General features: G+C 42.2%; 1 protein-coding gene and 1 pseudogene across 1 annotated transcript; both read left to right on the top strand.

Annotated features, from left to right (window-relative positions):
• Nucleotides 1-1261: 1261 nt before the first annotated feature.
• On the top strand, nucleotides 1262-2962 carry LOC131143953 (uncharacterized). The gene has a single exon (XM_058092310.1). The coding sequence runs from the start codon at nucleotides 1262-1264 to the stop codon at nucleotides 2960-2962; it is 1701 nt and encodes a 566-aa protein (XP_057948293.1).
• A 6044-nt stretch (nucleotides 2963-9006) lies between these two features.
• Nucleotides 9007-14676, top strand: LOC131143952 (uncharacterized; annotated as a pseudogene).
• Nucleotides 14677-15732: the final 1056 nt, after the last annotated feature.

Genomic DNA, 15732 nt, shown 5'->3' with positions numbered 1-15732 from the left:
GATAGGGGTGTAATAGCGTTTGTCCCTTCGTAGCTTAAGCTTGATGGGACCCGCGAACCACCCCGCTCAATGCGAGTTTTGTCCGGACCCCTATGGGGGAGGATGAAATTTCAAATTGGGGACCTTTTTATCAATAGGGATTAGAGCCTACCCACACGTACTTGTCCATAGTTTGTCCTTAACTAGGATAGAGCCATGAAGAACCTTGTATATACATACCTACCCTGGGTTGGGACAGGAGCCACATCCTTCTCCATGTATAGTATATATATATATATATATATATGTTGTACTTTGTATTATATCATACATTTTGCGTCCAGTTTTACATACTACTTAGTCAGTATTCAGAAAAAGCTCAATAATGAGACAAAGGCCCATCCTTTCAAAAATGAAGCACTTGGCCCAACTATTTTAAAATATGGGTTGGCCTAACCCTTTTCAAATAACTCGGGCCCAATTTTTTGAGAAATAACAAGTATAGGCCCGACCTTTTCCTAAGTAAAAACTCGGCCCAAGCCTGATTTTCAAAAAGGTTAAAACCTAGATTTCAAAAGTGGGCTTCGGCCCTATTGTCTAAAAAATGGGCCAACATTTTTCTAAGCAAATCTAAGCCCACATCCTTTTAAAACTAGGGCCTGATCCCATCATGAAATATATTGAAGCCCATATTTTAATATACTTGAGGCCCAAGTGCACATTAAAGTCCACAAGCCCATACTGAACAAATTCAGTGGGTTGACTAACCAGGGTCAACCCCAACCTCAGATCATAATTTGACCCTTCATAGAATCTGAGGTACATGAACCTTCGTCAAGAAAAAGAATGATTGAGAGAAGAATTGAATTGAAATTGTGGCCCATCAATGATTGTCGTAATCTTGAAATTTTTCATTAGTGGAACTTTTCCTAGAATGCTAGTTAGGTTACTTTGCATCCATGCTTTCATGCATAATTTCACGCACAATAGGTTGCATACATGTTCATATCCTATTTGTATATATTTTCGCACTAAGTACTCCCATACATAAATACACATCGCATCCCATGGTCATGCATTAAATACTTATGCATTCACATATCTCATAATCATGCATCCCATGCTCAATTTCATAAACATGCAGACATAATCATCTCCGATAAGTTGGTAGTCACATCTTAAGTTTCTGCTTTGAATTATATGATAATGTTGCTAACATATTGCATCCATATAGGCATCCCATTTACTTTCCCAAGGTTTCTGGAAGAGATCAGATTCAGTTATGGAGGACACTGTTGTTTATCAGGAAACTGAGTCCGTAGTACAGTTATATTCTGAAAGACAACAAAAGCAGTGGGGAGATAGCTTGAACGAAGAATCAAAAGTGGAATTACCTGCCAAAGTGTGCTTATATACTCGGTCCAACTCCCGGGAGGAACTAAAAACTATCTGGAAGGATTGGACCCCACAACGCCGTTTGGAATTCTCACAGTTATATGGCCATATCGGTTTCTTGTTACACATAACGGTGAATCTTCAGATGGTGAAGGCATTGGTGGACTTCTGGAATCCTCCGTACACATGTTTTACGATAGATGGAATCGACATGGTTCCTACAATTGAAGAGTACTCCTCGCTACCGCATTTGATGACACAGCGATCACCCTACCGCACTTATGTGCCTGATTCCAGGATTTCCTTAGCACGGGAGTTGTATAACCTTGCTGGGGTCAAGATTCAACGAACGGCAGGGGAAAGCGAAAGGATCACTTGGAAATGCTTGAAGGAGTTGTTGGAAGAGGAGAAAGGTGAAGAGGTTCAGATACATTTGTTCGCACTGGCCATATATGGCCTAATTATATTTCCCAAAGAACTAGGGACCATTGATAGATCTACTATTTCTTTCGTGGCGCAAGTAAAAAATAGGGCTAATCCGGTTCCTGGGATTTTGGCAGAAACCTTTCGATCTCTTAACAAATGCCGGAGTAAGGGTCAGGAGCGACTAAAATGTTGCGTATCATTACTCTATGTTTGGTTTGCCAGTCACCTGCCAAGTAACCAAGGGGGGTACCGTAACACCTTTTCAGCTCTTCGAATCCCCTTAGCCGAGTTCGAAGAGGCTCAGCAGAATATTCAAAGGAGCAAGGCTAACTGGAATGAAAAATTACATAAACTGAGGGAGTTGGGATTAGTTTGGCAAGCGCCATGGATGAACCATTCCAACATGATGTATCGATGTGGAAACTTCCCGTGGGTCCCGTTATTAGGTCCATGGGGAGGAATAGCATACGCTCCTTTGTTGGCAAGAAGGCAAGTGGGAGCGTCTCAGTTTGTGCCTATGACTCACAGATTAGCCGACTCGGACTTCGCATATGAAGTAGGAGACACTCAAGATCAAATTAGAAAGTTCATGGTGGCTTGGAAACATGTGCACCTAATAGGTCCAGGTGATGGAATTACCACAGTCCAAGGAAATTATGAAGTATGGCGGGAAAACCGAGTAAACCCCCGACTCAAAAGAATCCCAGAAGTTGTTATTGAGCATGTTAAATCACCAAGCCCGTGCATACAATTGAAGCCACAAGGGGATCCATGCCCAGTAGAAAAGGGAGATGCAAGAGCAGAAGTGGGGAATCAGCAAAAGGAGGCTCTAGTCTCTGTCTATCGCAAGGAAATCAAGCGACAGAGGATTCGGTACATACAATCAGAAGAAGAGGTCGTGGCTCTAAGGAAGGAAAGACGAAGACTTCAAGCAGCACTTGAACAGAAATCTCAAATGTTAGAAGATGCCCATACCGAAGTCAAAAAGAAATCGCTCTACATACAAGAATTGGAGAGGCAGGGGGATGAGCAGAGGAGCAAGTATAATCAAGTACTGGAAAAGATGGAGCCGTGCATAATGAAAGCAGGCTACTGGGAGGCCAAGTTTCGGGCTTTGCGTAGAAAGACGACACAGCAAAATGCAGAGATTGTGCAATCATGAGCAGATTTTGATATTTGATTAGATTTGTTATTGTATGAAAGGATTCTATTAATGAAAAGCGGATTTTATTTTCTACAAAGATGATGATCTCTTCCATGAACCTTGATTGGAGTACATTAGGTTGCATACATATGTTTCATATTTGTGAAATTTACACTTGTCTTGAAAAGACCATTGCATTTCATGCATGCATACCTATGCATTCACGATTCTAAAAAGGGAAAGTTTTGGTTTGCAGTGCCTAGCCACAGAATCCGTCTGAGCAAGCAACATTGAGACTGTTACGCATCAATACAATACCAGGAGAAGGGCAAAAGAAATGAGTGAACAATTGGAAGGCAGAGTCCTGGGCATAGAGCAAGGACAAGAAGAATTGAATGAAAAAATGAGCAAGATCCTAGAATTGTTGATGAACAAAGGAAAAGCAGTGCAGAATGATCCGGAGACAGATATGGATCCTACTCATCCTCCAGGGTTTACCCCAGTACATGGACAAACGTCAGTTCCACTACCTGGCGTCATGGAGGGTTCAATGCCAAGTATACCCCCGTTCATCCCCAATATACCAGCACAGGGGTTTCCAGTAGTGGGGACTCCCCCATTAGTAGCTTCTGATTTGGGGGTAAACAGATCTGAAACTGAACGTCGATACGATGTACTAGAGGAACGTCTGAAAGCTATTGAAGGATCCAATGCATTCGACTCTGTAGATCCCAATGATTTGTGCCTCGTGCCAAAGGTCACCTTGCCACCAAAATTCAAAGTACCAGATTTTGATAAATTTAATGGAACTAATTGTCCTCGAACTCACCTGAGCCTGTATTGCCAAAAAATGGCTGCCCATTCCGATAATTAGAGACTAATGATGCATTGCTTTCAAGACAGCTTGACAGGGGCAGCTATCAGGTGGTATATTCAACAAGATCGGACTCGGATCCGCACATGGAAAGACCTGGCTAATTCTTTTATAGCTCAATACCGCCATGTTATAGAAATGGCACCCGATCGTATGACCTTGCAAAGTATGCAAATGAAGCCCACTGAAACATTTAGAGAATATGCATATAGGTGGAGGGACATGTCTGTCCAAGTCAATCCTCCGGTGGAAGATAGGGAGGCTATCTCCCTATTTGTGAATACTTTGAAAGATCCTTACTTCGGGCATCTTCTAGGGGCAACCCCCCATGACTTCATGGACATTGTTTCTACCGGAGAGAGGATTGAGACAGCCATCAAAGTCGGGAGAACTAAAAGTATTAGTACAGAGACTGGTCTAGGCAAGAAGTGGACAAGCAAGAAAAAGGAAGAAGAGGTCCAGATGGTTCAAAGACAACAATATCAAAGAGAGCATGGCCAAGGGGCTAGGAGGAATTTTGTTTTCGAGCCCTCTGTCAATCAGACAGTTCATACGGGAGGTAGACCCCAAGTTGTTCCTTTCGGGGCCATGCCCGCCCAACCGAATATGCGAACTCATGATAGAGGCATCCAGAGAAATATGAGAAGGATAGATCCTATTCCAATGACATACTCAGAATTATTCCCACAATTGATGGAGAGGAACTTAGTTTCAGTCATTCCTGGAACGGTTGTTACGGCACCTTTTCCACAATGGTATGACCCCGAAGCCAAGTGTGCATATCACGCTAACACTCTCGGGCACACTATTGAACGTTGTTGGGCATTCAAAAATAAGGTTCAAACACTAAGAGAAGCTGGATGGCTAGCATTTGATGATAAACAACCCGGAATTCAAGGGAACCCTTTGCCCAATCATGGGGGTAATAATGTCGGAATGATAGAAGAAGGGACGAATGAGGTGGATTTTGAACAAATGTCTTTAGATTGGGTGTTCAATGAACTTATTGCGGCAGGTCGGATAGGGCAAGAGGCTGTTTGCCCCACTAATGCACTTTGTTTATGTCAGAGTAAAGAAGGAAGATCTGTGAAAAAGTGTGTAACTTTTAGAATGTTTTTGCAAAAGATGGTGGATAACAAGTTTATAGAGATTTGTTTTTACCCTCACAAGTGGAGAGAGTGCAGTCAGTGGGGAAAAACAGGCCGGTATATCATCATGCACTAATCACCATTCATCCTGATGAACAAGGCTCTTTCCCCCACTGGAAGCCACCACTCGCTGGTGATCTCTACTCCCAGCCATTCCCATACAAGAATAACCAAGCAGTACCCTGGAAATATGAATGTGAAGCGTATGTCGAAGGAAGCACCAGCAATTACTAACAGAGGGTGAAGGATAACTCGACGTGGTAGGGTGTAATCGGCCAATTCTTTCAAAACAAACTAAAACTTCTAAGCAAATCTAAGCCCAACTATCCTTTAAAAACTGGGCATATCCCCATCATGGATAATATATTGAGCCCATATTTTAAGCTACTTGAGCCAAGTGACATAAAGTGACACAACGCCAATCTGAACAATTAAGTGGGTTGACTAAACCAGGGTCAACCCCACCTCAGATCATAATTTGACCCGTTCATAGAATCAGGTACATGAACCTTCGTCAGAAAAAGAATGATTGAGAGAAGAATGAATTGACATTGTGGCCCATCATGATGTCGTAATATTGAAATTTTTATTAGTGGAACTTTTCCAGAATGTAGTTAGGTTACTTTGCATCAATGCTTTCATGCATAATTTCACGCACCAATAGTTGCATACATGTTCATATCATATGTGTATATATTTCGCACTTCAGTACTCCCATAATAAATACCACATCGCATCCCATGGTCAGGCATTAAAGTACTTATGCATTCACATATCTCATAATCATGCTCCCATGCTCACTTTCATAAAACAATGCAGAATAATCATCCCGATAAGTGGTAGTCACATCTTAAGTTCTGCTTTGAATTATATGATAATGTTGCGAACATATTGCATCCATATAGGCATTCCAGTTTACTTCCCAAGGTTTCTGGAAGAGATCAGATTCAGATTATGGAGGACACTGTGTTTATCAGGGAAAACTGAGTCCGTTCGTACAGTTATATTCTGAAAGACCAACAAAATGCAGTGGGGAGATAGCTGAACGAAGAATAAAAAGTGGAATTACCTGCCAAAGGTGCTATATCCCCGGGTCCAACTCCGGGAGGGAAACTAAAAAACTATCTGGAAGGATTGGACCCCACAACGCCGTTTGGAATTCTCACAGTTATATGGCCATATCGGTTTCTTGTTACACATAACGGTGAATCTCAAGGATGGTGAAGGCATTGGTGGGACTTCTGGAATCCTCCGTACACATGGTTTTACGAAGATGGAAAAACTATTTTAAATGACATGGTTCCTACAATTGAAGATACTCCTCGCTACCGCATTGATGAACACAGCGATCACCCTACCGAACTTATGTGCCTGATTCCGGATTTCTTAGCACGGGAGTGTATAACCTTGCTGGGGTCAAGATTCAACGAACGGCAAGGGTGGGAAAGGAAAGGATCACTTGGAAATGCTGAAGGAGTTTGCGAAGAGGAGAAAGGGAAGAGTTCAGATACATTTGTCGCAATGGCCATATATGGCATATTATATTTTCCCAAAGAACTAGGGACCATTGATAGATGACTATTTCTTTTCGTGGCGCAATGTTAAACAATAGGGCTCATCCGGTTATGGGATTTGGCAGAAACTTGCGACTCTTATCAATGCCGGGTAAGGGTTCAGGAGCGACTAAATGTTTGGTATCATTACTTATGTTTGGTTGCCAGTCACCTGCCAAGTAACCAAGGGGGGTACCGTAAAATCCTTGTCAGCTCTTCGGACTCCCCTGCCGGTTCGAGAGGCTCAGCAGAATATCCAAGGAGCAAGGCTAACTGGAATGAAAAATTAAATAAACTGAGAGGAGTTGGGATTAGGTTTGGCAAGCCGCAATGATGAACCATTCCAACATGATGTATCGATGTGGAACTTCCCGTGGTCCCGGTATTGGTCCAGGGGAGGAATCAGCTACGTCCTTTGTTGGCAAGAAGGCAAGTGGCGCGTCTCAGTTGTGCCTATGATCACGATTAGCCGACTCGGACTCGCATATGAAGTAGGAGACACTCAAGATTCCCAAATTAGAAAGTTCATGGTGGCTTGGAAAATGAGAAACCTAATAGTCCAGGTGATGGAATTTACCACGTCCAAGGAAATTAGAAGTATGGCGGGAAACCGAGTAAACCCCGACAAAAGAATCCCAGAAGTTGTTATTGAGCATGTTAAATCACCAGCCCGGCATACAATTGAAGCACAAGGGAATCCAGACCAGTAGAAAGGGAGATGCAAGAGCAGAAGTGGGGAATCAGCAAAAAGGGGCTTAAGTCTCTGTCTTCGCAAGGGGAAACAAGCGACAGGAGGAGCCGTTACATACATCAGAATAAGAGGTCGGGTCTAAGGAAGAAAGACGAGAATTCAAGCAGAACTGAACAGAAATCTCAAATGTTAGAATGATGCCCATAGAGTCAAAAGAAATCGCTTACATACAAGAAGTGGAGGGCAGGGGGATGAGCAGAGGAGCAAAGTAAATCAGTACTGGAAAAGATGAGCCGTGCATATGAAAGCAGGTACTGGGAGGCAAGTGTCGGGCTTGGTGAACGACGGCACAGCAAAAATGCAGAGATTTGTGCAATCATGACAGATTTTGATATTTGATTAGATTGTTATTGTATGAAAGGATTATTATTAATGAAAAGCGGATTTATTTTCTACAAAGAGGATGACTGCTTCATGGAACCTTTGATTGGAGACATTAGGTTGCATACATATGTTTATATTGTGAAATTTACATCTTGTCTTGAAAAGCCCATTGCAATTTCATGCATGACATACCTATGCATTCACGATTCTAAAACGGGCAAGTTTTGGTTTGCAGTGACTCGCCACAGAAATCCGTCTGACCAAGCAACATTGAGACTGTTACGCATCGAATACAATACAGGAGAGGGCAAAAGAAATGAGTGAACAATTGGAAGGCAGAGTCCTGGGCATAGAGCAAGGACAAGAAGAATTGCAAAGGAAAAAATGAGCAAGATCCTCGAAATTGTTGATGAACCAAAGGAAAGCAGTGCAGAATGATCGGAGACGGACATGGATCTATCATCCTCAAGGTGTTACCCCAGTACATGGACAAACGTCAGTTCACTACCTGGCGTCATGGAGGGTTCAATGCCAAAGGATACCCCGTTCATCCCCAATATACCCAGCACAGGGGGTCCAGTAGTGGGGACCCCCCATTAGTAGCTTCTGATTTGGGGGTACACAGATATGAAACTGCACGGCGTACGATGTATAGAGGAACGTATGAAAAGCTATTGAAGGATCCAATGCATTCGACTCTGTAGATCCCAAGATTGTGCCTGTGCCAAAGGTCACCTGGCCACCAAAAATTCAAAGTCCAGATTTGAAAATTAATGGAAACTAATTGTCTCGAAAACTACTGAGCCGTTTGCCAACAAAATGGCTGCCAATTCCGATAATTAGAGATAATGTGCATTGCTTTCAAGACAGGCTTGGACAGGGGCAGCTATCAGGTGGTATAGTCAACAAGATCGGATCGGATCCGCACATGGAAAACCGGGCTAATTCTTATAGTCATACCGCCATGTTATAGAATGGCAACCGATCGTATCCTGCCAAGTATCAAATGAAGCCACTGAAAAATTTAGAGAATATGCTATAGGTGGAGGGAAATGTCTGCCAAGTCAATCCTCCGGTGGAAGATAGGGAGGCTATCTCCCTATTTGTGAATACTTGAAACTGATCCTTACTTCGGGCAATTCTAGGGGAACCCCCATGATTATGGACATTGTTTCTACGGAGAGAGGATTGAGACCGCCATCAAGTCGGAGAACTTAAAAGTATAGTACAGAGGACTGGTCTAGGCAAGAAGTGCAAGCGAAGAAAAATGGAAGAAGAGGTCCAGATGGTTCAAAGACAACCTAAAAGAGAGCATGGCACAAGGGCTAGGAGGAATTTGTTTTCGAGCCCTCTGTCAATCCGACAAGTTTATACGGGAAGGGTAGGACCCCAAGTTGTCTCTTTCGGGCGCCATGCCCGCCAACCGGAATATGAGAACCATGATAGAGGCATCCAGAGAATATGAGAAGGATAGATCCTTTCCAATGAAATTATCAGGAATTATTCCCACAATTGATGGAGAGGAACTTAGTTTCAGTCCTTCCTGGACCGGTTGTTACGGGCACCTTTTGCACAATGGTATGAACCCGAAGCAAGTGTGCAATCACGCTAACACTCCGGGCCACAATATGAACGTTGTTGGGCATTCAAAAATAAGGTTCAAACATAGAGAAGCTGGATGGCTAGACATTGATGATAAACAACCCGGAATTCAAGGGGAAACTTTGCCCAAAATAGGGGGTAATAATTGTCGGAATGATAGAAGAAGTGGACGAATGAGGTGGGATTTTGAACAAATGTCTTTAGATTGGGGGTTCAATGAACTTAGTGCGGCAGGGTTGGATAGGGCAAAGGCTGTTTGCCCCACTAATGCAACTTGTTTATGTCAGAGTAAAGAGGAAGATCTGTGAAAAAGTTGTGTAATTTAGAATGTTTTTGCAAAGATGGGGGATAACAAGTTATAGAGATTGTTTTACACGCAAAAGTGGAGAGCTTGCAGTCATTGGGGCAAACAGGCCGGGAATCATCGTGCACTAACCAACCATTCATACCTACGATGAACAGGTATTCCCACACTGGAAGCACCAGCTCGCTTGGTGATCTCTAATCCAGGCCATTCCTCAATACATAGAATAACCACGCAGTACCCTGGAATAGGCATTGTGAAGCGATGTCGAAGGAAGCACCAGCAATATAACCAGGGGTGAAACGGGAGAAACTAGAAGTGGTTAGGGTGTATATGCCAGATTTTCATAAACAAAATGACAGAATGCAGGGGAACCAGACAGGGGCAGTGAAAAAGGCCCTAATCCATGGAGAGGCCAAGAATTCGGAAGTAATAAGCATAGCGAGTACAACATTGTGGACCAACTAAAGAAAATGCCGGCTCACATATTGTTTTGTCACTTTACTAATTCAGCAACCAGCGGGAGGCGTACTTAAGTCCTAAAATCAAGCCTACATTTCCCAGGCGTATCAGCGTTGATAAAACTTCAATTCATGTGATCGGAAGTTATGGCGGGCTCCACTACATCACTTTTACTGATGAGAAAATTCCGCCAGAAGGCCGGGTACAACAAGGGTGCATATATCCACCAAATGTAAGGATCAATGATGTCTCGATCTTGATAGATAATGGGCCTCCCTCAAGTTATGCCATGACTACACTGGCAGAGGGTACCCATGATCCTTCTTATGTGAACCCCAACAATTGGTGGTGCGTGCCTTCGATGGAACACGAAGAGAGTCCGTAGGGTCGCTGACATCCCTCTTCAGATTGGACCCGTAACCTCGAGAGACTTTTCAAGTCATGGATATTAAACCTTCATACAGTTGTTTCTTGGGAAGGCCTGGGATACATCATACTGGGCAGTTCCTCCTCTTTGCATAAGCGAGTGAAATTTGTGGTAGGGGACAAACTGGTATGGTTTATGGGGATAACGATATAATGGTTACTAAACTTCTTCCACTCCCTATGGTGGAAGCAGCTGAGAGCCCACGAAGATCATTCCAAGCTTTGAGTCACAAGTTCATTTTTACTAGAATGGAGGGATCTTTTATCCTCAACCTAGAATTCTTACCAGAGCATGGCTGGCTACCTGAAAAGAATTAAATCAGGGGTTTGCCCAGGAAAAGGGTTGGGGAAGTATACTTCAGGGCATCGACTGCCATTGTTACCAGAAGGCCATGATATGGAGCAACGGATCGGATATACTCCTACTTTAGTCTGATCATAAAAAGAAGGCAGAGAGAAAGAATACTCCGATCGAGAGGCGCACAGGAAGAGTAGTACCAAATGTGGGGAGAAGTCCCGCCAATGAATCAAGACCTTTCGAAAGGGCAATTCAGTCACTCTTGAGGAAGAAATGAAACAGATGAGCATATTGACCTTGGAATCAGGGGACCACATGAATGACTCAAGTAGATGGATCTACCCATTAACCACAGGAACAGAAATTCAGAACTGGACATCTTTTGATTACCCAATTCACTTCATGTAATAGCTTTTGCTCATTTTGCTTTCTTTTTGTAATCCGTGGACATTATTGCCTCGGACCGTTTGTCTTTTTCATCAAATAAAACCAGTATGCATTTCTTTCGCATTTATTGGGTCATTTGTCAAAGAATTGTTTACCTTTGTTTTATGCAGGGATAAGGAAAATAATCATACCAGTATTCAGGAGCCAGAAATTGATGTTAACTTTGAAAACTTAATCCTAGAAGCTGAAATAGAAGAGGAGACTGACTTATCACCTGAAATGCAAAGAATGTTGAAATTAGATGAAAAACCAACTTTAACCAGTAGTGACCCCACGGTCACAATAAGTTTGGGGACTAATGAGGAACCAAAAGAAGTAAAAATTGGGGCACTATTGGGAGGAAAAGAAAGATGCGAAATGATAAACCTTCTGAAGGAATACCAAGATGTTTTCGCATGGTCATATCAGGACATGCCGGGATTGGATACGGACTTAGTAACACATAAAATACCCATTTACCCAGATAGCAAACCGGTAAAACAGAAACTGAGGAGAATGCGCCCAGATATGTTGATCAAAATAAAAGAAGAGGTACAGAAGCAGTTTGAGGCTGGTTTTTTAGAAGTAACCAAATACCCAGAGTGGATGGCCAATGTAGTTCCAATAATGAAGAAAAATGGAAAAGTGAGAGTCTGTGTTGACTATCGAGACTTGAATAAAGCTAGCCCTAAAGATAATTTCCCACTTCCACACATAGATGTGCTGGTAGACAATACGGCGGGACATGCCCTGTTTTCATTCATGGATGGGTTTTCTGGATATAATCAAATTAAGATGGCCCCAGAAGATAAAGAGAAGACCACGTTTATCACCTTATGGGGGACCTTTTGCTACAAGGTTATGCCCTTTGGTTTAAAGAATGCAGGGGCAACCTATCAGAGAGCCATGGTAACATTATTCCATGACTTGATGCATAAGGAGATAGAAGTATATGTGGACGACATGATTGTTAAGTCTCGAGATGAGTATAGCCATGTGATGAACTTAAGGAAGCTATTTAAAAGGCTACGAAAATGTCAACTGAAATTAAATCCAGCAAAATGTACATTCGGAGCTTCTTCAGGAAAATTGTTGGGATTTATCGTAAGTGAGAAAGGGATTGAAGTAGACCCAGATAAAATAAAAGCTATTCGAGAAATGCCTAGTCCCAAAACCGAAAAAGAAGTCAGGAGTTTCCTAGGCCAATTGAACTACATAGCTCGATTTATATCTCAATTGACTGCTACTTGTGAGCCCATATTTAAGCTGCTGAAGAAGGACAACCCTGAAAAATGGAGTGAAGAATGTCAGAAAGCTTTTGAGAAAATAAAAGAATATCTATTGAACCCCCCAGTTTTGGTTCCCCCTGTACCTGGAAGGCCTCTTATATTGTACTTAGTAGTATCAGAGAATTCCATGGGTTGTGTGTTAGGACAACACGATGAGTCTGGAAGAAAGGAGCGCGCCATCTATTATTTAAGCAAAAAGTTCACGGAATACGAATCTAGGTACTCTAACCTGGAGAAGACGTGTTGCGCTTTGGTGTGGGTGGTTAGTAGATTAAGGCAATACACACTGTATTACACAACATGGCTGATTTCTAAAATGGATCCGATTAAGTATGTTTTCGAGAAACCTGCAGTAACAGGACGGATGGCTCGTTGGCAAATTCTGTTGACTGAATATGATATTACATATGTGACGAGAAAAGCCATCAAAGGGAGCATTATAGCAGAATATTTGGCTGATAGAGCCGTTAATGATTACCAATCCATGGAGTTTGACTTCCCGGATCAAGATATTGATTCAATTGATCAAGAAAAGGAAGGTAATGTTGGGTGGATGATGCTATTTGATGGGGCAACCAACGTATGGGGGCATGGAATAGGGGCTGTACTCATATCACCAGAGGGTAAATATTACCCAGTCACAGCCAAACTCACCTTTCCGTGTACCAATAATATAGCTGAGTATGAAGCGTGTGTATTAGGCTTACAGGCGGCTATTGACCGAGGCATTTAAAAATTGATTGTAAAAGGAGATTCTGCTTTGGTAATTTATCAGTTGACTGGAAAGTGGGAAACCCGGGATTCCAAATTAATACCATATCAGGAGTTCATTCAGGAAATGATGCAGGAATTCGATACTATCAGTTTTTCGCATTTACCGAGAGAGAGTAACTTAATCCCTGATGCGCTAGCAACATTGGCGGCTTTATTTAAGGTTGAGTCTGGAATAGAGATTGAACCCATTCGAATAAGGATGCATAGGGAACCTGCATATTGTATAATGACGGAAGAAGCCGATGGGAAGCCATGGTTTCATGATATCAAAACATACATTCAACGGAAGGAGTATCCAATAGGAGCCTCTAATAATGACCGAAAGACAATTCGGAGGCTAGCTATGGGATTCTTCTTAGATGGGGAGATATTGTATAAAAGGAACCATGATATGACCCTCCTACGGTGCGTGGAGTTGCAAGAGGCCAGACAAATCATATAGGAAGTACACGACGGCGTTTGTGGGACCCATGCGGGAGGACACTCATTGGCCTGAAAAATCCTAAGGAGTGGATACTATTGGATAACCATGGAACGGGATTGCATAGAGTATGTTCGAAGGTGCCATAAGTGTCAAATCTATGGAGATCGCATACAAGTCCCACCCACTCAACTCCAGGTTTTATCTGCACCTTGGCCTTTCTCAGCATGGGGCATGGATGTGATCGGACCAATAACCCCAAAGGCCAGTAATGGGCATCGATTCATTTTCGTGGCCATTGACTACTTCACAAAATGGGTAGAAGCAGCATCATACTCTAATGTCACTCAAAATGTAATCAATCGTTTTATCAGGAGAGAATTAATTTGCAGGTATGGGATCCCAGAAAGGATAATATCAGACAATGCTAAAAACTTGAACAACGAGGTCATGACAAAATTATGCAGTCAGTTCAAGGTCAAGCATCATAATTCAGCCCCCTATCGACCTCAAATGAATGGAGCAGTGGAAGCAGCCAATAAGAACATCAAGAGCATCTTGGAAAAAATGACGGAGACCTATAGAGATTGGCATGAGAAGTTACCTTTCGCTTTATTGGCCTATCGAACCACTGTTCGAACATCTACAGGGGCTACCCCTTTCTCTTTGGTATACGGAATGGAGGCCGTAATTCCGATAGAAGTTGAGATTCCATCGTTACGAGTCTTAAAAGAAGCAGAGTTAACCGAAGAAGAATGGGTGCAATCTAGATATGACCAGTTGAATCTGATTGAAGAAAAAAGATTGACAGCTATAGTTCATGGGCAGTTATACCAAAGGAGAATGATGAGAGCTTTTAACAAGAAAGTGCGTATTCGGCGGTTTCAAGAAGGAGATCTAGTTTTGAAAAAGATTTTACCAATTCATAATGACCCCCGAGGTAAGTGGACCCCAAATTATGAAGGGCCGTATGTGGTAAAGAAAGCATTTTCAGGAGGTGCCTTATTGTTATCAGACATGGATGGAGCCGATCTGGTGCACCCCACAAACTCAGATGCGGTAAAGAAATATTTTTCTTAGAAACCCTGTAAACTCTCAAGGAAATTCAATAAGATGACGATTTGCTTCATAAATTTAATGACTGTTCATTATTCATGTTTTGATCAAATGATAGATGGCCATCGTTGGCCGATCTGCTTTCCTATAAAAAAGCCAAAAAACGATTTACCATTTGATAACCAAATTGAGCCTAAATGATAAACCAATATTTTTTTCAAAAGTCAGTTTACAAAATTTAACCTGGGTATGGGTCCTTTAGGGTCTGGCAAGTCATATGAGACAACAATTGGCTACTCGAAATGATGGCAGGCCATCTTTCTGCTACCCAAAAGAAACAAAAAGAGATCCCTTGCAAACCCTTTCTTGAGCCTGGAAAATTCAATTTTTGATTAATCCATCAAAGGATCACACCCCACACTGGGGCAATTTCAAAGGATTAGTCCCAAATGAAGTCCAAACAAAAATAACCGAATCCCTTCATGAAAGAGAAAAACAAAAGGGAGCAGAAAAAGCAAATGGAAAAAGAAGAAAAGAGAAAGAAAATAAGGGACATACTACGCATGTGATCTTTGACCAAGTTGCCCTTAATGAAAGTGCTGATTTTGAGCCTTATTTAACTCTTTCTTTCTTTAACCCGTACCCCTAGCCTATATTACAGTCCAAATAAAAGACCTGACCAGATTGGTATACATTGTTGTCTCTAATGATTTGTCAGACTCAATGATTGAGTCTGAACTACGTAATGACCTGATCCTGAAAAGGTACGTAGGCAGCTTGTTCAAAAGACAAGTTCGGTCAAAGCCAAAACAAAGTGCCTCAACTTAAATTGGGGCAGAGAATGTCATTATGGGTTGGGATTTTTGAGCCATAGTTTCCCTCTTCTTCAGAAAACCTATATCCCCAAGCCTACGTTTCGTCCCGAGTCTTAAAGACCATCTTGAGATCAAAACATGAACTGAACCTGAAGCAATAGTTTAACTTGAGAATTATAGGGGTTCGCAACAGAATAAGGCGAAAGGAGTGAGAAATGTTTGGGGTCATCAACGAAAAAGAAAAAAAAAATTAGTCAAAGGGGAA

This window comes from Malania oleifera, chromosome 12 (genome assembly GCF_029873635.1).
Source record: "Malania oleifera isolate guangnan ecotype guangnan chromosome 12, ASM2987363v1, whole genome shotgun sequence".
In the NCBI taxonomy this organism is placed as follows: domain Eukaryota; kingdom Viridiplantae; phylum Streptophyta; class Magnoliopsida; order Santalales; family Ximeniaceae; genus Malania; species Malania oleifera.
This window is presented reverse-complemented; position numbering and strand designations above follow the sequence as displayed.